Source organism: Phoenix dactylifera, chromosome 13 (genome assembly GCF_009389715.1).
Source record: "Phoenix dactylifera cultivar Barhee BC4 chromosome 13, palm_55x_up_171113_PBpolish2nd_filt_p, whole genome shotgun sequence".
NCBI lineage: Eukaryota > Viridiplantae > Streptophyta > Magnoliopsida > Arecales > Arecaceae > Phoenix > Phoenix dactylifera.
Window position 1 is genome coordinate 8647299 of NC_052404.1, and position 27992 is coordinate 8675290.

At 37.6% G+C, this 27992-nt stretch overlaps 2 protein-coding genes across 3 annotated transcripts; one reads left to right on the top strand and one right to left on the bottom strand.

The window, feature by feature from the left end:
- Positions 1–4511: 4511 nt before the first annotated feature.
- Positions 4512–17630, top strand: LOC103722169 (phospholipid-transporting ATPase 1-like). 2 transcript variants are annotated; one of them, XM_008812620.4, is made up of 9 exons: positions 4512–4859; positions 5656–7648; positions 8318–8648; positions 8848–9700; positions 9899–10022; positions 10838–11057; positions 12863–13321; positions 13424–13724; positions 17163–17630. In XM_008812620.4, the coding sequence occupies exons 2-8, from the start codon at positions 6256–6258 to the stop codon at positions 13620–13622; spliced, it is 3579 nt and encodes a 1192-aa protein (XP_008810842.2). In that variant the 5' UTR covers positions 4512–4859; positions 5656–6255; the 3' UTR covers positions 13623–13724; positions 17163–17630. The 2 variants fall into 2 exon arrangements, with proteins under 2 accessions (XP_008810842.2, XP_008810844.2); XM_008812622.4 differs by having other exon boundaries at positions 17187–17630.
- A 1019-nt stretch (positions 17631–18649) lies between these two features.
- LOC103722167 (transmembrane protein 87B-like) lies at positions 18650–27992 on the bottom strand. The gene is made up of 6 exons (XM_008812618.3): positions 27609–27992; positions 25891–26824; positions 24098–24193; positions 23475–23611; positions 22057–22240; positions 18650–19505 (listed from the first exon to the last, which is right to left on the bottom strand). The coding sequence occupies exons 1-5, from the start codon at positions 27833–27835 to the stop codon at positions 22084–22086; spliced, it is 1551 nt and encodes a 516-aa protein (XP_008810840.1). The 5' UTR covers positions 27836–27992; the 3' UTR covers positions 18650–19505; positions 22057–22083.

The following is a 27992-nucleotide window of genomic DNA, read 5'->3' on the forward strand; positions in this document are numbered from 1 at the left end:
TCAGTTAGGATAGCAAAGTCATCTTATTGGTCATGTCGCAAACACATTCTCTATCGATATCTAATCTAACATCAATTTCTCAATAATCTAACTAGGAGATGCTTTGTTCGATGAAGGATAGCTAATCACGAACCATTCATCTTGCAACTTATGAATGACACAAAGAGATGTGTAACCATTGCTGAAAGATGTCAGAAAGATAAAATCTTTGAATACCTTCCAAAATGTAGCATAGAGAAAGCATCACCCCCCCCCCCCCCCCCCCCCCCCCGGGCGCCCAAAAAAAAAAAACCCATAAAAAACCCATCAACCTAAAACAAATTTTAGGGTGAAAGAACATATGGGATTACTAGAATTTGTAACAACTCGTGACACAAGATATAAGAAATCCAATGGTTCTTGGGCTGATTTCTAGAGCTAAGTGAACGAATTTTGGTGCTGAAGCTAGCAATTTAATGCAAAGCATGTCCAAAATAACTTGCACACTTCACATTGCTCTCCTTGCGAGGTGGCAGAAACAAAATTGTTAATTGCCATGCAATCAAAACTAGTACGATATATGATTTCAGTCAATATGACATGACATTTAAAGTACTGCCATTCAAACTTAACAAGTACTCGAATCATTACACCACCATAGGCCTAGTGGGCCTCCTATTGATCTCCAAAAGAGTCCAAAAAAAAAGAGTTCAAGGACGGTTCGGACTGTATCTTTAGCACGAAAGCATAATTGATCTCTTTTTACGACGTCAACCGTTGGATATCTTCTTGCGCATATCTCAAAGCATTTCGTATGATGATCCAACGGTGGATTCGCGCGAAGGAAGATGATTCCTTCTTTCGCGCGAAAGATACAACCCCCTTCTATTAATTGGCCTGGCGTTCACACCCCTGCATTTGGGCAGCTTTTTGCAAGCTTAGCCACTGCTCACTTCGGGTCAGTACGGAGCCAGTCGCGTCACTTTGATATATGGTCAGGTGTCAGCCTCCATCGTCCAAAGTGATGTCATGTCCTCAATTACCATGCCGTGCGTGCAAGCACGGAACGTCTCTTTCTGCCGTTTTTTTCGCTCTTTGTTTATTGTTTTTTTTTTTATATATATACTATGATAGCAGTTCACTCGCGTCCGTTACTCTCGTTCCTCGCTTTCCAGCTGTCTACTTTCAGATAAAGCTTGCCGGTGGAACGTGGGGCCCACCAATCTCAACGGCCCCCCACCCCACGTTTTGAACACGTATCGGCGGGGGCTCCTTCCGCGCCGCCCATTACCCAAAACAACCCGTCTGTGGCCCCCAATTTACAAATCTACCAAAAAGGACTTGCGGAGAGGATGAGAGATGCATCAAATTCAAATACAAATTACAGAGGATTGTAATGTTAATTCCATGATGCTCTAAAGTGCAGTTCAAATTTTTATATCTCTACTATTTCTTTCCATTAAACATCTTTTCATTTCCCATCTCATAAGCTAAAAACTTTAACACTCAACTCATTCGATGAATGAGATTTCTACAACGCATCCATATACATACATACATATAAATGTATTATATATAAATATTGAACAATATTAGATGTTTAGAAATATACTACTATATGGCATGTGGCATATAGCAAAACTTAGTTTAAAGTAGAATTATAGAATACAATAATTATTCGGCAACATTACGATCCCACCATAGTGGGTACGTAGAATTTTCTTTCTTTTGGTAGTAATTTTTTATTAATTAGTAAATAAAAATGATATATCATTTTTAAATACATATTAGAGAGGAATCAGACTCCTATCTACTCTTCTATATATAATCTCAATTGCATGGTGCTCTAAAGTGAAGTTCAAATTTTTATATCTCCACAACTTTCTCCACCAAATATCTTTTTCTTCATCTCATAAGCTAAAAACTTTGATACTCGAACCTCATTCAATGAATGAGATTTTATACAATATGTCTATACGCATATGTGCATATAAGGCTGGAAGTAGGCTTGACTGGGCAAGTCTATGCCCCTTTTCGAACTCGGCCCGATTTTTTTTTGGGGCTTTGGGTCGGATTTAGGTCTGAAAATTTTTAAATAATCCAGACCCGAGCTTAACTTGAGCCTAGGCCGGAGCATGGCTTGAATCTGATTGGGCTAGCTCGAATTATTCATCGGACCAAAAATAAATCTCACCAAACTTGATTGAAGTTTAATATTTTATAATATTGTTACACAAGTAAATGAGCTAGTTAAAAATTGAGGTCTCTTCTATAACACAAGTTAATGATACATGATACATTATTTTCAGCTAAAATCATTTTAATTTATCATTTACTTCCTTATAATTCTCTCTAAATAACATTATACAAAAATAAATTAATTCGGGCTCGGGTTCGATCCGAAAAATAAATAGGCTCTATATTTAAGATCAAACCCAGTTCAAACTCTTTCAAGCCAACTCTGAAGCCTGACTACATAGTCTAGTTGTTGATTGATTTTTTTGTTGTGTTTTTAAAAAAATGTTATAATATAATTTACTAGTCATTATACTAGAGACTAGAGGGTAATAGGAAGAAAATGAAAATACTATTTGATAATTTGATTATTCTTAAAAAATAAAATTAGTAAGAAATTCAATTTTAAAGAATATATTTTGTGAAATGAAATGCCAAGTAGTATTTATTATTTTAATTGTGTAGCAATTGTTATAATATATGACTCATCAAAAAGTAATTTTTATTCAAGTGATTATGCTACATATGCATATAAAACATAATCCACTCAAAGTAGTTACGATGGTCCTCATTCTATCCTTGACTAATAATGACCCTTGACTAATAATAGAGTACTCCGTGGAACCATAAGCATTCTCTTTATCATATAAAATGTGAAAGCATGTGACTATCAATCATACATAACTTTAATATTAATTATAAAATAAAAAAATAAAAAAGAAAAAGCACCATGTTCTAAGAGTTAGACAAAATGGGTTGGAGGAATCAGATCGGACGGATTAGATCGAGCAGAGCTACAAAAATTAATTTTATTGCATACAAATTATTATTTTTACCTTAGAAAGAAGATTTATGAAAATTATATATATATATATATATATATGTCCACATTGGATTCGGAACGAATTTTACTATTTTTCGTACCCGTCTTAGATCCACCGTGGTTCAAATAAAATCCGCCCAAGTAGGATCAAATCAGAGCAGATACTCAATGAAACTAAGTAAATTACCATATTTAAGATGGAATGAAATAAAGAATATCAAACTTTCTTATCTTACCTTTCATCCCCACCTTTCTAAGTTGACAAAATTATGACATTTAATAAGGATTTCGTTCTAAAATTATTTTTGTACCAATTAAAAATAGGTTTGGCCAACGGGTGCGCAGAACCAAACTTTTGGTAGTCAAACTAGCTATGGCATTACACTAGTTAAGAAAGCTAATCCATCTATCTCAATAAAGGGCATTTTCGGTAACACTGACAGCATAAAAGTCCAATAAATCCCATCTCACTGCGGAGTTTCCCATTCCTCCCAGTGCTGCGTCGGTGGACGTTTGTCGATAATAACGTTCAGACCCAAGGGCATATTCGTCAGTATAAAAGAAGTACAGAGCATTGCTTTAGGGTGGTTCTATATACACCCCCCCTATTGCTCAGGACACCCCCCAAAAATTAAAAAAAAATTAAATACTCTCTACACCCCCCCCCATTTGCTAAGGACACCCCTAAAAAATTAAAAATTCCTAAATTACCCCCCACCCTCCCCACCCCCTCACCTAAATTGCTCTCTACACCCCCCAAACCCCCCCACCCCGCTCTTCCCCTCCAAAATACCTCGCCAACGCCCAAAACCCCCCCGTTCCCCCTTCTCCCTCTCGTCGCCGGCATTCTCCCGATCTCCGACCTCCTCGCCGGCTTCTCCCGGAACCACCTCGCCGGCTTCTCCCGAAATTTTTTTTTTTCACGGTTCGTGCTCCGTTCGGCACTGGATCGCCGAACAAAAGGCTTCTGTTCGGCTGAACAGTGCCGGACAGAAGCCTTCTGTTCGGTACTGTGCAGCCGAACAGATCTGTTCGGTTGAGAGTTGCCGAACAGAAGGCTTCTGTTCGGCACTGTTCAGCCGAACAGAAGCCTTTTGTTCGGCGATCCAGTGCCGAACGGAGCACGAACCGTGAAAAAAAAAAAATTCGAAACAAGGTGGAACACGTACCTTTGCGGCCGATTCTTCGTCCCAAATCACTAGTTGCTTGTCCATGCTTCGAATGGGGCTTAAATCTCCTTCAAAGATCGCCTAAACGATGTAAATGGATCGAGGGGTTTAAGGGGGGTTTGAGGGGGGTTTTTTTTTTTCTTTTCAAAACGAAACGGAGGAGGAGGAAGGGGGGTGTATGAGAAAATTTCAAGGGCAATATGGTAATTACACTAAAGGTTAGTTTGGGTTTTTTCTTTTGGTTTTTGGGGGGTGTCCTGAGCAATAGGGGGGGTGTATATAGAACTACCCATTGCTTTACTGCCCCGAGCCGGAGGGAGAGATTCGCGCTCCTCCACCCTTCTCCATCCCCCTTCTCTCTTCGATCTCTCCTTTCCGTTTGGGAAAAAAAGGGGGGATGGGAAGGCCTCGTTCCCCGAACCCTAGCTGTTCTTCTCCAACGGCAATTGATTGAAAGCTGATCTAGATTTCGGAGTCGCGTAAAGGTTCCTTCTGGACCCATTAGATCTGGTACGGGAGCTGCGGAAAAGGCCGGATCTTCTCCAAGGGTGTGGGAATAGCGCGGTATTAGCAGGATCTTGGTGCTCGATCTGGTGTCGGTTTCGCTGGATTTGATGGTTCCAGAGATTTTCTTGAATTTGATCTCGCTAGAGGTAGGTTTATCCGGCTCGTTTCTTTATATATATATATACATATATTGATTTTTGCTGGCATTTTGGTTGAAGAATTGGCTTATGAAGGAAAAAAGAAGGGAAACTTGAGTACATTAGGTTTCTTTATTTTACGTTCTTTAATTCGCTCTGGAGCTTGATCTTTTTCCCTGTGGTGTTTTTGAAAATGAGGGAAATTTCGAGCTTACAAGGGTTTTCTGGTGAGGGTATTTCTCGTTCAATATTACATTCTGATGCACGTATCGGGATCCGACGATGGTAGGTTGTGGAACGTTTATAATTAGGTATTTCAAATTTTTTCTTGAAATTAAAATTTATGCAAGAGATCTATTTTTGGATTTTTGATAGAATGAGGGTTGTCTTAGACGAATTGTTGTTGAAGGTGGAGAATTGGACATTATTACATTATTTCTTTTTGTTCTTTTCAAACAAAAAAGAAAAGTAAACTATTCTCTATATGCCTCCGTTTTTATAAGGTAATTTGCATAAAAGAATGGGGATTCGGTGAATTGGCACTTTGCAATGTTTTCTTTGGGACATGTTGGTTTTCACGAAGAAAAAAAATATAAAGAAATATTAGAAAAAACTTTAGTTTGAAGAATTTGAAAATAAATGGGCTGAATCTTTCTAATAATGCCACTCTGAATTTTCAGTTAGCTTTCACGAGTCCTTAAACAAAATGGCAACAAAAAAAATGTTACTTTGGATATTTTTGGAAGCTTCCTATTGTATTGAATCTCTGATTATCACCGTTTATGTATTTGTTTCTTTGCGCCAGGATGTAGCTTAGTCACCGTGATTTGAGAATAATTGTTCTCGGTGAGGGAAACATCAGATAAGAAGCTGTTGACAATGAAGAAAAAGGACTTTCTTTTGGTAGGATGCTGTTACCAAATTCTAATTGCAGCTTGGATGGGATGGTCATCTGGCTGATTTGTTTTGGTCAGGGAAACTTCCTCTGGATTGCTGATTTGGTTCAATGTCTAGAGTCATCAGGGTGCTCGCTTTCTTCCTTCATGTTCATGGTTTTCAGGGTTATTTATGATTTTCAGCCAACCTTGCTCATTTCATCTTCTCGAGCTGCAGATTCAACACCAGTGCTGCCTTCTTTCTCATTCTGTCTCTTGACGCAGTCTCTGCTTGTCCCCGCTTCCTTCTCTTCTTCCACTTTCAAGGACAAACAAAGTCATTATCTGAACTTAGTGGATAAAGGAGAAGCCTTCTTTCTGTGTGGCTAAGGATTTTCTCAGCGGCGTATCTGGCATTTTGGTTTTACCACTAACACAAACCGGACTCAATCGGCAGAGTCTACATTTTCCAGCAGTTTCTGCTGGAATGCCCTCAACAAGAAGAAAGACAACTGGCTTCTTGGTGTACAATGGAACGTCAGGGCTACCCATCATCCCTTGAAATTTCTGTGACTTCTGCCGGCCAAGAGAAATTGAACAAATCTCAGCGGGTCCGCCACAAGAGTGTGCAGTTTGAAGACCTATTTTCATCTGAGGACAGTCCAAGAGTGATACACATTAATGATCCAAGGAGGACAAATGAAAAATATGAGTTCACAGGAAATGAGATTCGCACCAGCAAATATACTTTAATCACCTTCCTGCCCAAAAACCTATTCATCCAATTCCACCGACTAGCTTATTTGTATTTTCTAGCAATTGCTGCTCTGAATCAGCTTCCTCCTCTGGCTGTCTTTGGGAGAACAGTCTCTCTCTTTCCGCTTCTGTTTGTGCTGTTTGTGACTGCTATCAAGGATGGCTATGAAGACTGGCGAAGGCACAGGTCCGATCGGAAAGAGAACAACCGAGAGGCACTGGTTCTACAATCTGGTCATTTTCGAAGAAAGAAATGGAAAAAAATACGAGTTGGAGAGGTTGTAAAAATTCATGGTGATGAAGCCATTCCTTGTGACATGGTTTTGTTAGGGAGTAGTGATCCAAATGGAATAGCATATATTCAGACAATGAATTTAGATGGTGAGTCGAACTTAAAGACAAGATATGCTCGGCAGGAAATTGCTTCAATGGTTCAGGAAGGGGGCTCATATTCAGGGCAGATCAGATGTGAGCGGCCCAATAGGAATATTTATGAATTTACTGCAAATATGGAATTCAACGGACAGAAGATTACACTTGGTCAGTCAAACATCATTTTGCGTGGCTGCCAGCTTAAGAACACAGACTGGATTGTTGGGGTTGTGGTGTATGCTGGTCAGGAAACCAAGGCCATGTTGAACAGCACAGTGTCACCTTCCAAAAGGAGTAGACTGGAGAGTTACATGAACAGGGAAACGTTTTGGCTCTCTGTATTTCTCTCTGTCATGTGCGCTGTTGTGGCAACTGGGATGGGCTTGTGGCTCAAACGTCACATGCATCAGCTTGATACTTTACCTTATTACAGGCGGAAATACTTCACAAATGGTCAAGCAAATGGAAAATATTACAAATATTATGGGATTGCGATGGAGATATTTTTCTCATTTTTGAGTTCTATCATAGTCTTCCAAATAATGATACCTATATCCTTATACATCACAATGGAACTGGTCCGGTTGGGGCAGTCATACTTCATGATTGAGGACATGCAGATGTATGATAGTAGTTCAGACTCAAGGTTCCAGTGCAGATCGTTCAATATAAATGAGGATTTGGGTCAAATACGATACATATTTTCAGATAAGACAGGTACGTTAACTGAGAATAAGATGGAGTTCCGCAGGGCCAGTTTATATGGGAAGGATTATGGAAGCTCCACCCATGCAGGTATATTCATGTATAATTCTCACTATCTTCTTCCTTGCATAGTTATGTTCATTTTGAACTTTGTTCCTTGTCAAATTATTGTACTTTAAATGAGGCATGTGTGGTATAGGAAAGTTTGGTTGCTGTTAATGCTTGCTCTGATAAAACATTTAGGTCCTACTCTACATATCATTTGTATTTGAAATGATGAAACTGGAAAAAAAAATGATTGTCCAATGATGTTTTCTGCTTTTTAAGTGAGAAACTTACAAAAGTCCTATTCAAAGAATTTAGAGAAGCAATCAATATATTTCTAAGTGAGAACTGCTGTTCTTCTAGTTTGTTTTCTTGGTGCTTATCCTGTAACCGCTGTAGATTTGCTCTATTCTTTTATCATATTGCTTCTCTATTTATGCCCTTTATATTGCAGTTTTGGGCTTTATCAGGATGATACATGCATCTTGTATGCCCCCTGTACCAAATATTAGCGCCAAGGTATGTACCATAACAACAGTCGGTATGGCTCGCAGTGATTGGTGCAAGCATGTGTGCTGAAACTAGTATTTAAAACCTTGCATCTGACCTTGATGGGTGGATTCATGTCCATTTGGTTATATTTTCGTAGAGTAACTTACATCTGGCAAATTTTCTGTACTATGAGCCAATTCTATTGTTTGTTGTATCATGCAGGAGCCCAAGGACACAGGTGGAAACTCAAGTCAGAAATCAATGTTGATCCTGAACTTATGGCATTATTGCACAAAGACTTGGTTGGAGAGGAAAGGATTGCTGCTCATGATTTTTTTCTTACTTTGGCAGCTTGTAATACTGTCGTTCCAATCACTACTAGGGACTCATCTGCTAGTTCTGCCAACGAAGTACATGAGGTAGAAGCAATTGATTATCAGGGTGAGTCTCCCGATGAGCAAGCTTTAGTCAATGCAGCTTCTGCTTATGGATATACGCTTGTCGAACGGACTACTGGCCACATTGTCATTGATGTCAATGGCGAGAGGATAAGGTAGACCGCTCATATTTTTTTGACCTTTTCTCATTCATCATGCAAGTTGTGGCTTTTGATTGACTTCAATTATAAAATTGAGAAAGTAGGAACCTTGTCAAACATTAGCTTGCATTTCTCTTCCTTTACTGTTGGAGAGAATTTTCCTCAAGCATTATATTGATGGTTTTATAACTAAAGTTCCATATATCTAAACCAGGTTAGATGTACTCGGTCTGCACGAATTTGATAGCATGCGGAAAAGAATGTCTGTGGTGATAAGATTTCCTAACAATGCTGTGAAAGTTCTTGTTAAAGGTGCTGATAGTTCAGTGCTCAGTATTTTGAAAAACAATCAGCATCGAGATTCGTTGGCTGACAAAATAAAAAGTGCAACAGAGAATCATTTGACCAGTTATTCATCACAGGGTCTTCGCACTCTCGTAATCGCTGCCCGGAATCTAACTGATGCAGAATTTGAGGAATGGCAGGAAATGTATGAAGAAGCTAGCACTTCATTAATGGAGAGATCAGCAAAACTCCGGCAGGCAGCAGCTCTAATCGAGTGCAATTTAAAGCTACTTGGGGCTACTGGGATAGAAGACAAATTGCAAGATGGTGTGCCTGAAGCCATAGAATCCCTCCGGCAAGCAGGAATCAAGGTTTGGGTTCTCACAGGAGATAAGCAAGAGACTGCAATTTCGATAGGTCTGTCATGCAGACTTCTGACACAAAATATGCACCAGGTGATCATAAATGGTACTTCGGAGCTTGATTGCAAGCGCCTTTTGACTGAGGCAAAAGAGAGATATGGCATAAAATCAGCAAATAATGGAAATGAATTCTTGAAGGAGAATTTTGATTATGAATTTCTTGATACTTCTTGTGACACGAGGAATTCTAATGTATTAATACCTGAAAATGGATCACGAACTCTTAGATATGCTGGAGATTCCCGTGACATGTCAGAATTCTGTGGAGAGAAAAGGTCAGATCTGGATGATACTCCATTAGCACTAATAATTGATGGGAACAGTCTGGTGTACATATTAGAGAAAGACCTTGAGACAGAGGTGTGACTCTTTCTACAATAACGTGGAGTTTATTTGTCATACTTGTCTGGACACCTAAGAAACATGAAATTTACTTTCCAGGCTTGCATCTTGAACTGGCTTCATTGTTGCACTATGGATGCACGTCAGTAGGGTTTTGCTCAAATAACTGTTTGCTTAAAATGATGCCAATACTCTATAATTTTCTTTTTCATGCAGTTGTTCGATTTGGCTACTTCTTGTAGAGTTGTGCTTTGCTGTCGTGTTGCTCCTCTTCAAAAAGCTGGAATAGTTGATTTGATCAAAAGCAGGACAAATGACATGACTCTGGCTATTGGTGATGGTGATGTTTTAAAAACATTATTCTTTTTTACTTAGGTTGCCAAATGCTGAGGGCTTTTTATTTTTCCGATTCAGTTTGATGCATTCCCTTGCTTTACATATGTTGATTGCTGTCGTACGAAATTGATTGTTGATGCTGATACTTTTTTGCCCCTATGAAATAATGCTGGAATACCAGAGTATTTTCTGTATTTTGTCATAAGGATACTCAGTAAGAGCAGAGTATCCACTTTGCTCTGACAAAGGTCCAATTACTGAGTCCAACTTGAAATAATTGCATCCCTCTTGTCTCATTGGTCTAAAACATAAACTGGAGTTCCACTGTAATGCCATAACTTGCACATGCCCATTTCTTTACCCTTACATTTTAGATTTTTGCTGTGTTTATACTTTGTTCTCTCCTTTTTCCCCCTATGAAATTTAAGTCCAGGAGCAGGATATATCAGTTGGGGTGGGGTTAGGTCTCACACAAGTAGACTTGCTTGTGGGTATGTGTCATGCAGTCTTGACCTTTTGGCAGGTTAACTGGTTTCAGATAAGCCTGCCACTTTTCTGATTCGGGAGGCTTATCAGACTTGAGCCATTGCCATTTTGACCTTAATTTATTCTTTGGTTTTTGGCTTAGTTTGTTAATGGCTTTCAAACCAAGTTAAGTAGATGACTATTGCATATTTGAATTTACTGATCCTAATGTGTCCTCTTGATTATCACTTGTTCTTTTGTTTATGGCTATTTTTACTTAAAACATATCTTTTTCATTTTTTTTAAGACACTGTAGATGTTCTGTCTTTCCTTTTCTGAAAGCATTTTTAACAGGGGCAAATGATGTTTCAATGATTCAAATGGCGGATGTTGGTATTGGGATATGTGGTCAGGAAGGTCGCCAGGCAGTGATGGCATCAGACTTTGCCATGGGGCAATTCCGTTTTTTGAAAAGATTGCTCCTTGTACACGGACACTGGAATTATCAGCGTATTGGCTATTTGGTTTTGTACAACTTTTACAAGAATGCTGTATTCGTACTAATGCTGTTCTGGTATGCATGATGACCTTAAACATTTCTAGCATCTTCACTTTTTTTTTCGGTTTCTTATCATATATTTGTTTTTAGGCCATGTTAAATATGAGTGCTAAAAACAAATCAGATGACCATGCTGTATTTTGACCAGCAGTGCAGTGGGTTGGCTAGTGTTTTGAATCTGCTTGGTCTTTCCATGTATTTCAGTAAAACATTTAATCATAAAACATGATTCTTCTGCAACATGTCTTATGAAAACAGGGTAGGATCTGTTTTTAATAAAACTAATTTTGCAGTTTTTATAACCTGTCATTTTCCCAAAAAAAAAGCTCATGGAAAGCAACCAAACCCATGATTTAATAAACTCATGTTGTACATAACCAGTTATAGTAAATTTTGATGACCAAACTGCCTTAAGTTCCTGGTATACTTTGCCATACATCTCTGGTAACCAACTGCATATATTCACTTAGTGGCTTATCCAGCCGTAACCAGATACTTCTTTCTTCTGTTGCCCATTGAATGAAGCTCTGTACTTGCTTATATAAAGTTTGTCTTCCTTTAAAGTTTGGTTACTGAGAAACTGTGGGAAAGGAATAGTAATTGAGGTGGTCTTATTTGTTGCTTGTTTGTCCAAGAAATGATGCTGAATAAAGAAGTGAGGAAAATCCATCATGAAGGAAAAGAGAATTGGTTATTGTACGAGGGTGCAAGAATCTCTCTCTCCCCCTCACACACACACACACACACACACACACACACACACACACAGAGAGAGAGAGAGAGAGAGAGAGAGTTTTCAGATATTGTTTCCCTATCTCTCACATTATCTCGTCCTAGCCACAACCCAAATGACCTTAGGTGCTGGAGAAACATTAATTTCAGATACTTCAATTTGGAACAGTGTTAAATCATGGAGCACAAAGCACTGCAGAAATCTCTGAATGTTATATGATCTCATACAGAGATATTTGTTATCATTGGTGGCTGAAAATGTAAAGATTGTTTATTATCTTACTGAAATAAATGACTGGAAACTATGTTAATATTTCTTGAGTAGTATGAAATTTGCACATCTTACTGCAAATTGTCAAAACCTCTTAAAGTTACAAGTTTCAAGTTTTTAGAAATATTTCATGATGTCTCACGACTCCAATTATCATCCTTTGGTCCTGATACAACTGAAAAGTGCTCAAGTCACAGGAAAGATGCACTTTCATATGTATTTGCGAATGGAGCATTCGGTATTTCAATTGTAATGATGGCCTCCTCGAGGCTTCATGATTTATGAACTTATTTTGGGGACATAAATCTGTGTAGTTTCTAGCATGTGTTAGACTTCTTCAGCAGTAGCATTGCTTATGTCCAAGTATTTATTTTTGGAGTCAGTACTATCTTGTAACTGGAAAATTGTTTGTCAGTGTTTCTGTTATTTAGAATCTGCAAAATCTTTTGTTATTTATTATTCTCTGTTGTTATAGTGGTTTTAATTGTAGAGTTCAGTTTGCATGATTCATTTAAATGTCAGCAGTTGACTAATCATCCTCGCAAATTCAATACTATCTTTGGCTTTACCACATATTCTTCCTGTGCTTTAGAGTAATTACTATTTTGGCCACTGGTGGGGTTTTTCCATTCACTTATGCTTCATGATGAAATTGTATCTTTTCCAATGCGTTCCGTTTACCTATCATGTTGAGTACAATATACTCTTCCATATAAAACACTTAATATCTAGAACTATAAAAATACTGAGGTTTTTAATGGCATTCTTGGAATGATTCTTGTTATTCATCTCTTTGTGATGTGCTTTTCATCCCCAGGTATATTTTATGCACAGCGTTTTCCACAACTTCTGCTTTGACAGATTGGAGTAGTGTCTTTTACTCTGTCATCTATACATCTGTCCCTACAATAGTGGTTGGTATTCTGGACAAGGACTTGAGTCATAAGACGCTCCTCCATTATCCAAAACTTTATGGAGCAGGGCATAGACAAGAGAGCTATAATTTGCACATTTTCTGGATCACAATGCTTGATACCTTGTGGCAAAGTCTCGTTCTTTTCTATGTACCTCTCTTCACCTACAGGAACAGTTCAGTTGACATATGGAGTATAGGCAATTTGTGGACTATCTCTGTCGTTGTACTCGTGAATGTTCACCTGGCAATGGACATCCAACGTTGGGTATTCATTACTCATGTTGCTGTTTGGGGATCTATAATCATCACATATATGTGCATGGTGATATTAGATTCCATACCAATTTTCCCCAACTACTGGTGAGTTTTGTTTGTTTTTTTTAGTGGATATGTATCTATAGATTAATGAATACATATTTCTGTTCTGCTCATGTATCATTTGTTATATCTAATCTTTGGCAGGACGATATACCATCTAGCCATTTCAAGGACTTACTGGCTCACTATTTTACTTATAACAATTTTGGCATTGCTTCCTCGCTTTTTTTGCAAAGTGATCCAGCAGACATTTTGGCCTTCTGACATTCAAATAGCTAGAGAAGCTGAAATATTAAGAAAGCTGCCCAACCAAGGGTTGAAGCCTGATTGTGATATCAGTTGACAAGCATGGCTATCTTGTCAAGAATCTTGTTTATGTGTGGTCAGGCTTAAATCAGGAAACAAAATGGCTTCCTCTATGGAGCTTCTTTCTGGAAGCTTCTTGGTAAGAATAACGTAGCCTTGCCTTTTGATGAACAAATGCCCACTCTTACTGGTTTAGATAGCCTTTACCTTATGGTATCCTCTAATGCTGCTTCTTAATGCTTGGAATTCTTATTTCTGTTCTGTTGGTTGACTGATGGACCGATTGCATCTAGCCATTTATGCGTATGGTAATAGATGAAGTTGGGTTGGGTATGGTTCAAGACATTGGCACTAGGAAAAACCTGTCAAAAAATCTGAATCCTACTTGTTTACTAAATAGGTCAGAAATAAAAGCTGAACCTGACCATGACCCAACATGCGCAACCCATTTAACAAACAGTAAGTCTGATTAGGTTTGCGATGACCTCTTGACTTGATTAACAGGTTGAACAGGTCTTGAAGGAGTCGGGTCATGACTGTGTAGACCTGACCTAACTGGTTAGATAGGCCAAGACTTGAAACCTAAACCCAACCCATTTAATAAACAAGTTTGTTGGTCGACTTGTTTGACATCATGATCCTGTTTATGCCAAAATCAAACTGCTTTTCTTGGGTTAGTTGTGGGTTGGTTTGTGGATTACCGCTCCTATTTATGTTATAGATGAAATGCAATCATACTTCCCTTGTTACATGATAGAATATACTATACTTCCGGAGGATTTTGGAGAAAGTCCTATCTTTTTGGCAATCTACATTAACCACAATGGTGTTATTGATTCTGATAAATAAACGACGCCTCTCCAACACTATTGCTTAGTCAGCCACTTCCCTAAACCTGTTTCACGTCATTGCTATCTCGGCCCCATGCATCTACTACTCCCCCCCACCCACACACACGTGGGCCGCACCACCACGCAACAACAACTACTTGCTTGTCTCAGAAAATTGCACCCCTTCACCAATGCTCCTATCACCATCAACAATGATGGAAGGAATAATTAAGGGAGCATAAAAGGCTGGTGCCAGGTGGGGGAGGCTGAGTATGATAAGAATGGGGTTTGACATTCTGGAAGATGATGATGTAGAAGGAAGAGGTTCTAATTGTGAGAATTATTTAAAAGCCTTAATTAATGAAACTTATCCCATATGTATGAGGTAAATTCTTTGCATAAAGATGTCATCCACCCAAAAAATGAGAACATATGATTGTTGGCTCCCAACCAAATAATAACCCTCAGCAAATTGGTGCCAAATTTCTAATTGAAGTAACTTTGGTTAAAAATGAAGCATTTCATGAGTTGATGAGACCTGTAAGACCAATTGTTGAGTAATTGACTTGCTTGGATCAGTTGATTTGTCCACAGATTATACATACAACTTAAAAATGAATGCCAAGGTTCATAAGACAAAATGGAGTGGGAATTAGGGCGAGTTTGGGCAACTATCTGTTAGACAAAATGAAGTGGGAATTAGGTAAATTTGAATATAAATGCCCTCCTTTCTCTGTGTGTACAACCATCTGTGTGCTTGTGCGCATGCACATCTGTATATGTATGCACATACATAGTTGTTTGAAAGATAATTGTCAATTGATAATAATTTTCACTTCATATAACTAGCTTGAATTTCGCCATGATTGTCTGCATTATATCTAAAATTTCTGTGTAATAGATCCAATATTATATTTATTTTGTGATAACATATAGCCATTAATTGTCAAATGGGGCCTTTCCATTCTATTTCCTTCAAAATTGCATTTTGTTCATATATTTATAATATTAATTTAAATTATTTTTTAAAAATTCAGAAGACTACCTCACTCAATTCTGAGAGAGAGAGAGAGAGAGAGAGTCCTAAAACCTACTGATAGGGTTTGATCCCTAATTAAATTAGTCTAAGTCAATGATGGACCATATATATTATGGATGTCCATTATTGCTATTAATCTAAAAACCTTGAAAAGTTTATAAACCAAAACCTATATGTTTTGGAGGTCTTAAACATGTACATTAAGTGGACCTGAAAAAGACCATTTAGAGTTTTAATGATTTATTTATTTATTTATTTTGTTTAGAAGCATCAAACTTATTTAATACGGTTAATAGATGTTCTAAGATGCACAAATCATTATCCATTTGATGCATAAGTAAGAGATCTTCAAAACATATTTTTTGTTTCAAGCACTTGGATATTGCCTATCCTGATTAATCATGAAAGCACCATCATTCTGATCTTTCTTTAGGGTCCTAACTTGACACTATTTGTGCGTGTGGCCCCTTGTAAAAATACAAAAAGTTTGGGTTGTTAAATTGGTGGAGGTGACCAAACCTTTTGACATTATTCACATGAAGTGAAAAGAGGTAAAGAATATTTTTGATTTGATAGATGGTTTGGAAATATCAAACCTGCTGAACTTTTTTTGTTCCTTATGTAGATCAAGATCAATAATATGGTTTCTGTCTCTCTAAATATGCATCCTTTTTCAATCAGTGAAATAGAAAGCTTAGAGATTTCCATTGGTTTTTGTGGCTTTTAGTTTTCTATCATTTCTTTTAAGATTGTCATGCTGCACTTTGCTAGTTTTGTTCAATGTCTTGTTAATTTTAGCTACTTTCCATAAATTGATTCTTTTTAGCTTCACTCAAATCTTTCTGTGAAATAGAATTAACAAATTGTACTTGATTTACAGTGGCAACGTATAATGTTATTTATTTTCTTATTTCTGAAGATATCTACTGTAGGGAACAAACACCATTTTTGAGAAGTTGACTTTATTGCCCTTATTAGCTGGAATTTTCTACTTAGTGTAAGGCATCGATATCAAAATCTTCCTAGAATCTCGAACCCACATCCACTTCTTAGATGCCTTCTTATATCTAAAAAACATCCACTTTCCTGCACCTGCTCTTGTTCCCACACCTACTCCTGATTTTGGTAACTAAGGTATGGTCTCATGCCATATTATCGAAAGATGAACCACCCTAGATAGAAGATATAACCTAAACACCCATTCAGGTGTAGATATCTGACTCGTGCTCTTTGGAAAAGTTCAAATTTTAATCAGAGAATAGAAGGTTAAATTCTTGGCTAAACTAGCTGCTCCTTAAGAACCTTGATCAAGTACTGCAGCGACTTTTCTCAACATGCCTTCAACTTAATGAGCCAATTTTTAAGAGATTGTTTGTTCCTCGACCTTTTGTAAAATGAGTATATTGTTGAATGAAGGTTCAATAGCGGCTTTTCAGAACTATAGAAGGAAAATTCATTAATGGCATTCAAACGATAAGTTGTGCTCGAAGTTAAAGTTTCCTAAGTTGTTGAAGTTAGATTATAATTGCACAATTCATATTGAACAGGAGACAGACCCACACCTTTAGCTTATGTCAAATACCACCACTGTGACAATGCATATGTTCTGGATCTTGCATGAATTTCATGTCATCTCTCTGGAAAAACTTCCCATTTGTTAACTGATAGCCCACGTGACGTGCGTGTAATGTACTTCCAAATTTCACAGATCTCATGTGGATGTGTCCACCAGGCAGGACAAAAGAGGGATACATGTAGCTGTCGTTGAAACTTGGAAGGGAACAATCCGCAGTAGAAAGGGAACTCAAATCTTGAGACACTGAGGCCTCCAGGTACACTGACAAGACATGAAGTTCTGAAAATGCTTAGAAGGCTGATTACAGGATGTTCCAATGTTGTTTATAGATGAAGGACAAAATGATGTCACAGATATCTCATTTGGGTTGGTAAGGAAGTAGGCGGTAACTGAGTACACAATTGTGAGAAAATTACACGTATTTTCCCTTTTCACTCTCCTCCACACTTCTTCTTTTGTATAATTGAGAAATTATATTTTATTTGATAATTGAGGTTTAACTATGGCAGCACCACAATTTTCGTGGGACTTCATGTTCATACAAGATTTGCACTTTATGTGGATTTCATCAAATGGCATCGCTTTAAATATGCTTGCTTTCATCGTCTATCAAAATTCATAATACAACTGATGCTGGTCTGAAGCCTGGTTGTAGAAGGTGGATGGTTTGATGTTTGGTGGACAGCTATTCACATGAAGCATGCCAAACTATAAAATGTATCAATATTTGATATTTTATGAATTCCGTAGTGTTTGTTCTTTTATAGAGGTAGATTTAAATAGGAGTCCTCAGCAAATGAGGGTTCATAAAGCTGACTTCTACTATCTGGTACATGGCATATCTAAATTCATCTGTTATTCATTTTTTACGGTTGGAAACATACATAACTTGTATACGGTGAGGTGGGAAACACTAAACACGAGGGGAGAAAAAGCGACATTTGATGATAGGAGGATGCGAAGTGATTCTGGTTGCTGCTAACAACCGTTGCGTGCGCTTCATTCATTTTTTCAGCTAATTTGAGAAGTATGGCATGCGTGGATAATCTGGCAAGAGGCAAAACTTTGAATTGTGGAAAATGTGTGCGCAGACTTGTCAGAAGTTCCTAAAAAGAGTACTTACATGGGGAATGTTAAATAATCCCTACATGAAAACACTGGCACAGAAGAGGGTATGATCATATGTTATCAAACATGACATCGTTAAGTTGCAGTCCATGCATTTCCTAAATTAGTTTTGAATAAATTAGTGATCAAATTACAAAATTTGTGCATCATCGGATAGCACTTTCACCAAATTGTTCTTGAAGAACCGTTCAACCAAGGAAAAAATATCAAGAGTCTTGATCTCTATTATCCTGCAGAGAAGGCAAGGAAAAAGATGCAGGCATGTATTGATGCAAACACATACTCATAAAATTAGTGACTGTCTATGCATGCCGTGGGCATGGGTAAAGTCGTCTGGCCGGCGTGCGCAATCGACATTACACACTGCTGCAACCGTGTGATTCTTGTGCCGGACAGGCTTAGGCCTATATAAATTGTTAAATGATCTAATAAAAATATTCAGCTGGAGAAAGACCCCCGCCTTCCTAATGCAGAAGCATGCAGCACCTGTATTTCCAGCGCTAGAACTGTCATATATTGTTGTTTCCACCAAGCATGATTACAGATGCTATATAATCCCATGCATCGCACTTGCAATTAATTTTAATACATTGCAAGTTTACATAACCACAGACCTTTATATTGAATGTGCAATTCCCATTGTTTTCGACAAGCAACAGGTGTTCGATTTCAGAACATCATCTCTCGCAGCAATGGCTCGGTGAGCCCAGGGACCTGGCTCTGACCTGCTTGTGGTGAAGTTTGTATAGGATAGAGGGTGGAGAGTAGCCCCTCCCATCAAAAAGGAGGAGAGAAGCGAGATGGAACTTCATCCTTTACGAGTGTTCGTAGAAATACTTCAAATTCACCCGTCGGAGGCCAGTTTTGGACCCAGAATGTTTGGCACTTGCATATCAAGCAAGCAACTCGGTCAAGAATTAACACAAACAGAACACTCTTTAGAAAAATGCAAAGACTAGTGGATGGTGGACTATGTACAGGGAATGCACTGGCTGCAGGGGTAATTACAGCACATTCTTCTCCCAATTTACAAGGCCATGGGTGCTGGGCATACGGTGTTTGTCATGTGATCACTAACCCTTAACAATATATTTTGAGTGGTAACAGACTACCAGTTCTACAAGTACTACTTCCTACGCTCACCCAACTATAGTTTTATCTCAAACTCATTTTGATCCATAATTGGTACTCAACAGGCAATTATATGGATCATGAGGGAAGAAATGCTTCCAGCAAACATCCATGGGCAACATTTAATCATGTATCCTCTTGACGCAGTCCATAGTGTATGTTCCAGAGCTTTGGGTGTGCCAAATCAAAGACTGTTCGTACCAAGCAATTCACTTCCTGCAGGGGAGGGGAAAAAAGAATCAGAATTAAAATCATTGTCCAGTATAAGTTACAAAAAATGAACCAATATAACCCACGTAACAAATAGGCCCATTCCTTCAACAGTACAAGGGATATATCCTCGAAAATCTCTTCCGCCACCAAACACCTCCTAAGTGAATTAGAAAGCCTAGGCAGATCCTGCCTCGACTGCCAAGACTTGGAGACCAACCAGGTTTTATGGTGCCCGCCAAAGCAGCAATTTCTTACAGGGTCTGTGCCCATTGTTGTACATACATAAATATGTATTCCTTGCATTTTTCTAAATGATACATGGATGCTAATGTCAGTATATATTAATCAGACTGGATTCCAAAAAATAAAAAATTAAAAAAAAACTTGTTCTATAAGTGACCCTAAAAGGTCTTCTTCCAAAACACAAGTCCTAAGCTCAAGTATCCAGCAAGCTGGACAGAATAAAGAAGCTCTGCAAAACAACAATTATATATGTTACTAATTTTTCATCTTCCTTTCGATGATAGCTATATGTTATTAAGTCTCATTTGCAGAACTTAGAATAGATTTTGCAGTTAAGTGTATTTAATTCTTATCGTGTACCCGATATGTTAATTGCATATAATGTCATTATTTTTAAAAAAAGTGCAAAATACAATATTTTTAAACAAACCAGATGAATTGAATGATAATTGATTGGTATACTAAGTTAATTGGCAGTCATCTTTGCTATAGGTTACGTCCATCCCCCAGGTTTTCTATAAGCTCTCGTACTGGACCTCTATAACCCTATAAGAAAGATGAACCTGAGTACACAGAACAAACTTGTTTAAAAATGCTCTAAGAACAGAAAAGGCAGAATCTCTCTATGGTCTGGACCAGGCCCATCCGTAGTAACTCCAATTCTTGATAGATAGAACTGTCAGGTATTGCAGGAATTCCCCAAATGCAACCAAATCAAGAAAATGGAAGCAGAAAACCACATAAATAACAGAAAGGATTCAAATTACATTGACAAAAAGTTAATATGAAACTATGTTCCCAGGTAATTCTGGAAAGATCAAAGATCTTTACTAACAAGGACTTAGAAGTAGATACCTAAAATAATTTCCAATGCATTATCCTGATCTAGGGGCCCCTATAGGTTTTGATATACAAAGATCTATACATCTTTTCCTCCAAGGAAAGAGCTGGTAGAGAAATTTGACGTAACATACCCAATTTTTCGTCTTAAAGTTCTAATTGAGTAAGCAACTCATACACCTCTGAATATGACCATTTCATCAGCGGTTATTGTTAAATTTTAAGGAAAAACTAGAAAGTTGAGAGAGACTTTAATTGGATTATTGACTATTAATCCTAACCTGTACAAGCGGTTAGCTTATGGATCACAATATCCTTCACCAAGGTTTAATAATTTTTTATAGAGTTCTAATTTGATAGAACCTTAAAGCATTCAGAGTGTTTATTACAATGATGAGCCACATCTTATTTTGTGCGCACATGACCCAAACAATAGCATAGCTTGGAATAGGCCTATTCAACTATAAGTGGTGGTCCCAGTTTGAGACCATCCAGCTAAATCTAGCAGAGAATCTTCTTAGTGTGGGTACTATCCACATACCACATCTTGGAATATAATCAGCAAAGCAATCACAAAACATGAAACCCTGGAAGGAAATAAACAGTTAAAATAAAGAAGCCAATTCGAAACCATGGACTTAGCAGAGTTCTCTAAGCAGAATCAAAAGGTCCCAGAATACATTAAGATTTGCCAGATGGTTAGAGAAATCTGGTGACACCAAAATCTCTACAAAATATAGTAAAATACTTGTACATAGTTAAATAAGAGAAGTATGAAATGATGTGGGGAAATCTGTACTGTCCTTCATACAATTTGAGGTACTCAGGGAAGAAATTTACATAAGGGGTAGAATCCCTCATTCATAAGCATATAAATCCTGGTGAAGAAAGTCTTTTTTAAAAAAAATAAATATTTTTTCTACAATTTTAACTCTCTTGGTGTCTAAAACAAAGATTGCATGCTCCAGAGTTGTGTGCAAGGAGAAGGGTTGTTGGTGCATAAGGGAGTATGCGCAAGTGCTACATTGGTTTGCACAAAGTAATCTGCTGAGTTCATAACAACTAAAACTCAGAAAGTGTCCTCATATAGAAGTTGTATAATCAATAACATAGGTTTTTATTTCATGAAAGTAACAGTGGGAACGCCACGATACAAGGTTGTACACAAAACTTCTCCTCAATACTTGTGCCTGCACATAGACCCTCTTCCCAGCACATGCACTGGGGAGGGTTGCTCATTTGAACCTAAGTAATGTGGGCAATGATGTAATGGGCTATATCATAGATAAAATCAATGCATGAAATATGATCAATCATGAAATAAATATCAAGGCTATAAACTTTTAAGCGATCCATCGTTGTTACACAGAAAGTAAAAAAGATTTTCATGTACTATAATTCTACATAGTTGCAATTACTCATTACTTCGATGTTCTTTATATAAATAAATAAGGTATATAATATAACATACCAGAATCCTGATGCAGTAAAAGATATGTCACTCTCGTTTATCCTCCTCAATGTCATCTCCCATCCCAAGTACATGATCCATAGTTTTCCTATTAACCATGTCTCCAATTCCCTTGGCACCACTGCCTGTGAGTGAAACTCCCTCCTCATCAAAGTCATCACCTGTATCCTCTGAATATGCATATCTGTAGAGATAATACAAAAGGTGTACATAATGAAATGTGGAAATTTAAATCACCGTTACTTCTTTATTCATAACATATCACCATGAACAAAGACACCATTTGATCTTAACTGTGCCGATCCTGATTGAATTTGACAATTAAGCTCTCATCATGCTCAAGTTCCAAACCAACTTCTGGCAATAAGTTCTAGCAGCATCTGAGATTACAAAAGAAAATCCTACGCTTACCTAATACAGGTGCTAGGGATGTTGGTAAATAGGAGAATGACCAAGATTTTATCAGCTTAGGACCCATACACCATCACCTACATGGTATTTCAAGCAGAGTCTGCCATGTAAACAGAGATATGTATGACAATGTCATGACAAAGACTTGAACAGGTCATAACCCGAAGTCCTGGTGGGATATTTGATGCACATCATTCTCCATTTTTTATAGGTGGAACTAATTTGCTAATCCAAGAGAAGGAAAACAAGTTCCAAATTCATGAATGAGAAGAACTACATAACAAGCCCATCAAATTAATAAACAAAGTGCATACATGCCTGTATATCAACACTGACAAGATGAGAATATTATGAACAAAAGACCATAGTAGAAGAAAGAATGGGGCCATATTATGTGAACCTAATCTTAGAGAATACAAGGGGACGTATTACAGAATGTAAAGAAAAGCTTGAAACTCAGTGAGAAAGTATAGCCAATAGCATAAGCTTGTACATGCACAAAATGGTCAGCGGAAATGTATAATTGTCATAATATATGGAGGAAAATAAAACGAAAGAATGATAATGGTGAAGTAAAGTTCAGTTTTTGTTAACACAAGGTAGAGAGGGGGTTTTTGTGAGAAAAGTATCAACTTTTTTCCCCAAAAGCTTAAAAGGAATATATGTCTTAACTTTGTGGTAGGTAAAACATGAGCATAATTTTAATGTTTGATTTCACACATTCCATTTAAACTGAATTTCGAATTATTGGCATGTTTAGTACAAGGCCTAATTTTGATCGAAAATGAAATATTTTGTTATACATAATTGTAGCATTCATGTGCTTCCCAAATATTTCCCTCAACCAGTGGAAGCTTCAATTAGACTGTTCTGCAAAGTATAGAATGTCATTCTCAAATCTTAGCTCAAGATCATTACTTAACAGAGTACAACAAAAACTTTATTTTGAAAGACAAATTCCTCAAGAATTTAAAACAAAAAAAAGGAAGCAAAGATCAAGAGATTACCTAGTTGGGTTTTGCGACGGGGCCCAGAGAATGCAGATAATTGCAAGAAGTGCATAGGAGAGGACATTCCAAAAAGCTGGGATGATCCAAGCCCTTTGCCAAAGTTCACTCAATGGATCCATTGCATTGAAATATAACTGCATTCTCGCAAATCCAGAAGAGTGGATATTAACAACTCAGCACCATCTATAGAAGTCTTGAAGTGCTTGAATAACAGTTCAGCACTAATAATCTGACTGTTAACCATTCATGTGTTTCTGATGCCAAATAAAATTTCTAATATAACCCATAAAATAAGACATCTGCTTGCTGTTACTGCCTTTGATTAGTGATTCCAAAAATTGGGGTGCCAAATATATAGTGTAACCAGTTCTCCAGAATTATACTTTGGAGGGGAGAACTGTCAAGACAACTTAGAAGTTTTGAAATGGATGCCTTTGAAGAATCAACAGTATGCACTTCATTCACTACTTATACCCCATTCATAGATTCATTCAGACACGTTCAGGTGCACACACAGTGATACATATGAACTAGATGTTTTTTTCCTTTTTTTTTTTTTTGGTTATGCTGAGCATTGCTGACTTTTCCTGAATGATGAAAAATAGCAAGAAAGGAAATACCTCATAGCCAATCCAGGCAACAGAAAGAAGCACAAATATTGCCAGGGAGTTTGTGAACTTCCGATACAGCTCAAGTTTGGCCATGCTTCTCCGCATCTGATGTAGTAATTAGATAGAACATGAGCTCATTGACTATAGGTAAACACCATGTGTAAATGTATAAAATAACAAGTAGTTTGATAAGCCTCCATTATATTTTCAGAGACAAGTGAAAGATACTATGCAATTTTAACTTGTTCAAGAGACATGGTATTAATTGCAAGTAACTGGTGATACCATCTCTAGAAATATAGCTTCTTTCAAGTCTAACATCTCTAACTTGGTTTAACAGTTGCAAACTATACAATACTTTGGGAAGAAAAAGAACAAGCATGATCAAATTCCAGATCTCCACCATAAGTTCCACACATGATAGATGATCGAATGATATTCAAAATCACGTCAATGTGAAGTTGACATCTGCATACTGTGGATAAAGCATGTCCAAATAATTGTGCAAAGCAGAACCGAAATGGAAGCTTACATGGAGCACAATAAGAGCCGCTACCATCTCAACCTAAAATCAATGACTTATTCTTATATCAAAGCGAACACAACTGAACAAGTCGATGACAACTCTTGTCAAAAGCCTAATTCTTTTCTTGCAAAAGAAATTTTTTTGCATCATGCCTTTCCCAAATCCCTAATACAGCTATCCTTTTGTTCCTTTATCAAGCAAACAATCCTTCTCCACCTCATAAACAAGAAGCTCTCATATTTCCATTGTTCATTGGAAGTTTCATGTTTAAAATCTCATTATTCATTTTTTAATATTTCCCTATGAAATGACCAGGTCAGATTCCAAGGGTTCCGTGGTGACTTTACTAACCAAATTGGCATGAAAAGACACCAGCTAATAGATCATATACTGGAACCAAATTCAAAACTCAAATCTCAACTCAACAGACAATCATGCAAGATCAGGATTGAAATCCTTAAAATAGAACAACTGAAGAGCCTGTGTGATGCACTGTGAGAGAGAGAGAGAGAGAGAGAGAGAGAGAGAGAGAAGGTAGGGAGAGGAAGGAAGGCAATTAGAGGCAAGTGGTGGGTTGATATGTGGTTTTTTGATGTACAGGTTTCTTTCATGAGAACCCCAAGATCTCAATTTTTTAGAACTGTGCTTTTTCAAGATTTAGGATTGCTTGCTTGGTAGTACTGAGAGAATCTAATCCACATTATATCAGATTTTAGTTGAATTTGGATTTAAAGTCTTATCTTCTTAAATCTCATTTAAACATACAACTTAACAGTAATGAGTCAAGATTAAAATCTCAAAAGAAGCACATTAAAACATGTAAAACCTTGCATCCAAATTGACAAAATTCAATTTTTTTCAAAAGGGTCTGCAATTTTTTCTTTCTTTTAACATGTAATTTTTACATTATATTTTATACATGTCTGCTTCGCTATTGCTATTTGCAATTCAACATCATTATCAAAATAATTTCCAAATAACTTCCTTCTAAATTCTATCACTATGAGAAATGGACTTTAACCACTGAGGCTTGTGTTTTTCTCTTCTCTCCCACCAATAGGCAATTGCATCGTCCATCACGAAGCCCTTTTCAATGTGCCTTTTTCTCTCTCTTTCTTTGAATTAGTTATAATACACTAGCTATAACAAATGGAACATTGCAACATCTAACTTGAAAGGTTCTATAAAGCTTCAAAATGATTTTAAGGCAAGTGCTGCAAGTTAAAGTGTTCATTCATTCATGCTTTTGCAGAAGAACCATGAGATAAAAGCTTACCTGAAGCTTTTCTAAAATTTTTGATAGAGATGAAAATATCCAAACAATGAAGGTCGCATCCAAGAGAGCCACAGGAAGCACTAGAAACAGTCTTGCTTTTCCAGCGAAGTCATTGATATTTCCCAAATGTTCAACGAGTTCAAGCGCCTCTGAAGCAACAAAATATATTATGCCAAGAAAAGCAACCTTGAAAGTTATCCCTCCCAGCGTTGGTCGTACAACACCATAGCCCATCGCAACTACTAAAAGAAGCAGGCGAGATACCGTCTTTTTGACAGCAGTAAAACTTACAGCCCATAGGGTTATGCCCATAGGTCTGGTTCCAGTAGAATTAAAGTTTGCATACTCGAAATACCAGAAAGCCATTTCACACATGCCCAGTGCAATTACAGCTGTGATATGGTAGTGCAGCTGCAATATATCTTTCCAAAATCGTGTAAATTGGAGAAACCAGATAAGTCCAAGCAAAAGATATGCCAACGACATGAAACCATAGAACGTCATTAATGGTGCCATTTTTCCAGGAAGATATCCTTGTGGATTTCTCCAAATAGTTCTGCCTCTGATTACAGTGCCCTTAAGTTGTGGATCACAAAACATAAAGTACAGGTAGTACATTCCAGTTCTGTTTACGAAAACAGTTTGAGTTATCATATTTGCCTCTACATTGGTCCCATCAAAAAATGTCTGAATTCGTTTTGGCCAATCCGGATTATCCGGATTTGGACGAATAATTACTTCCCCTGCTTTACAAGATTTCTCTTTATGTAGATCAGGAGTACAGCATATAACATTGGAGTTAAAATATGTACCGCCAATCATATCCCTGTCTTGAACTTCGACAATTATAGCTTCCACCAATCCAGTCTTTTGTTGCATAGCATGATGCTGTGATGCTGACTCTTTCGTCCTCCGGAAAGTTATTGACTCAAACCTGGAATAATAACTCCAAAAAAGAAAAGAAAGAATGAGTATGAGGTCCTGTTAAGAAACCAATACATTTTTCCAGTGATAGTTGGATTTCTGTTAACAACATGAGATCATCACAGAATGCAGACACCTGAACACAAATATACGAACAAATTTTCTCAATGGTGCTGTTCCTACCATTACACCAAGCACTCCTCAATGAATAACATCACACTGCATCATTGCAAACTCTCTATACTGTCTATACATTATAATAAAAAACAGTATTTTACAAGGTGTTTTATACCATGATGCAGGCCCTCAACTTTGATAGGTTCATACCTGATTCAGCAATACTTGAAGCAGACAAGAAGAAACTATTAACAGAAGAAAGAAATGACAGGGCAAAAGAAGCTCAAAATCTAAGACTTAACCCCAGAAAAACTACCAGATGCCTAAAGATAGCACGTACTAACCAAAACAACAACTTCATGCCTTCATCACCAACAAATTTTATAAAATCTAAGCAGTAATAAAAACCCTTGTTCCGGCCACCAATCCATTTTGGAAAAAATTGAGAGCCAGGACAAAAAGGCGCGCTTAAAAAACGAAAAAGATCGTTCTTGAACACGAACCCCAAGCAAGCAAGCATGCTGATTAGCAGGATTTCAGATATGAATTTCTCGAAATCCGAATTACCAAAACAGATACAAGAGCAGCCGAAAAGTCGATCAAATTAGGGCATATCGAGCACCACATAGTTTAATCAAACCAATAAGGGTCCTTAGAAAGGGAGAGAGAGAGATCACCGGATGAGGGATTTGCCGTCTGAGGTGGGGGAGCGAAGATTGACCTCGGAGGCGTAGAGGCCCTCGCTGCCGCCGTGGAAGAAGAAGGAATTGGACCGGGGAAAGAAGGCTTCGTTGGTGTACTCGTGGATCGAGGCAAGGGCATGGAAGGGGGCGATGGCGAGGAGAAAAAACACTAGGAAAAACCCTAGATCGGGAAAGAGGAGGAGGGCCTCTCGGCGATGCATCTCCCTATCCCTCTCAAATTTTCGTCTCCATTTTCTGATTCCACTGTTTGGGAGAAAGATGTAAACATGGTGAGAGTATTCGTATTCGTAATATATAAAATACTTATTTTAGTAAAAAAAAAAAAGGAGTGTGCATCATTAGTCACAAGCAGCGAGC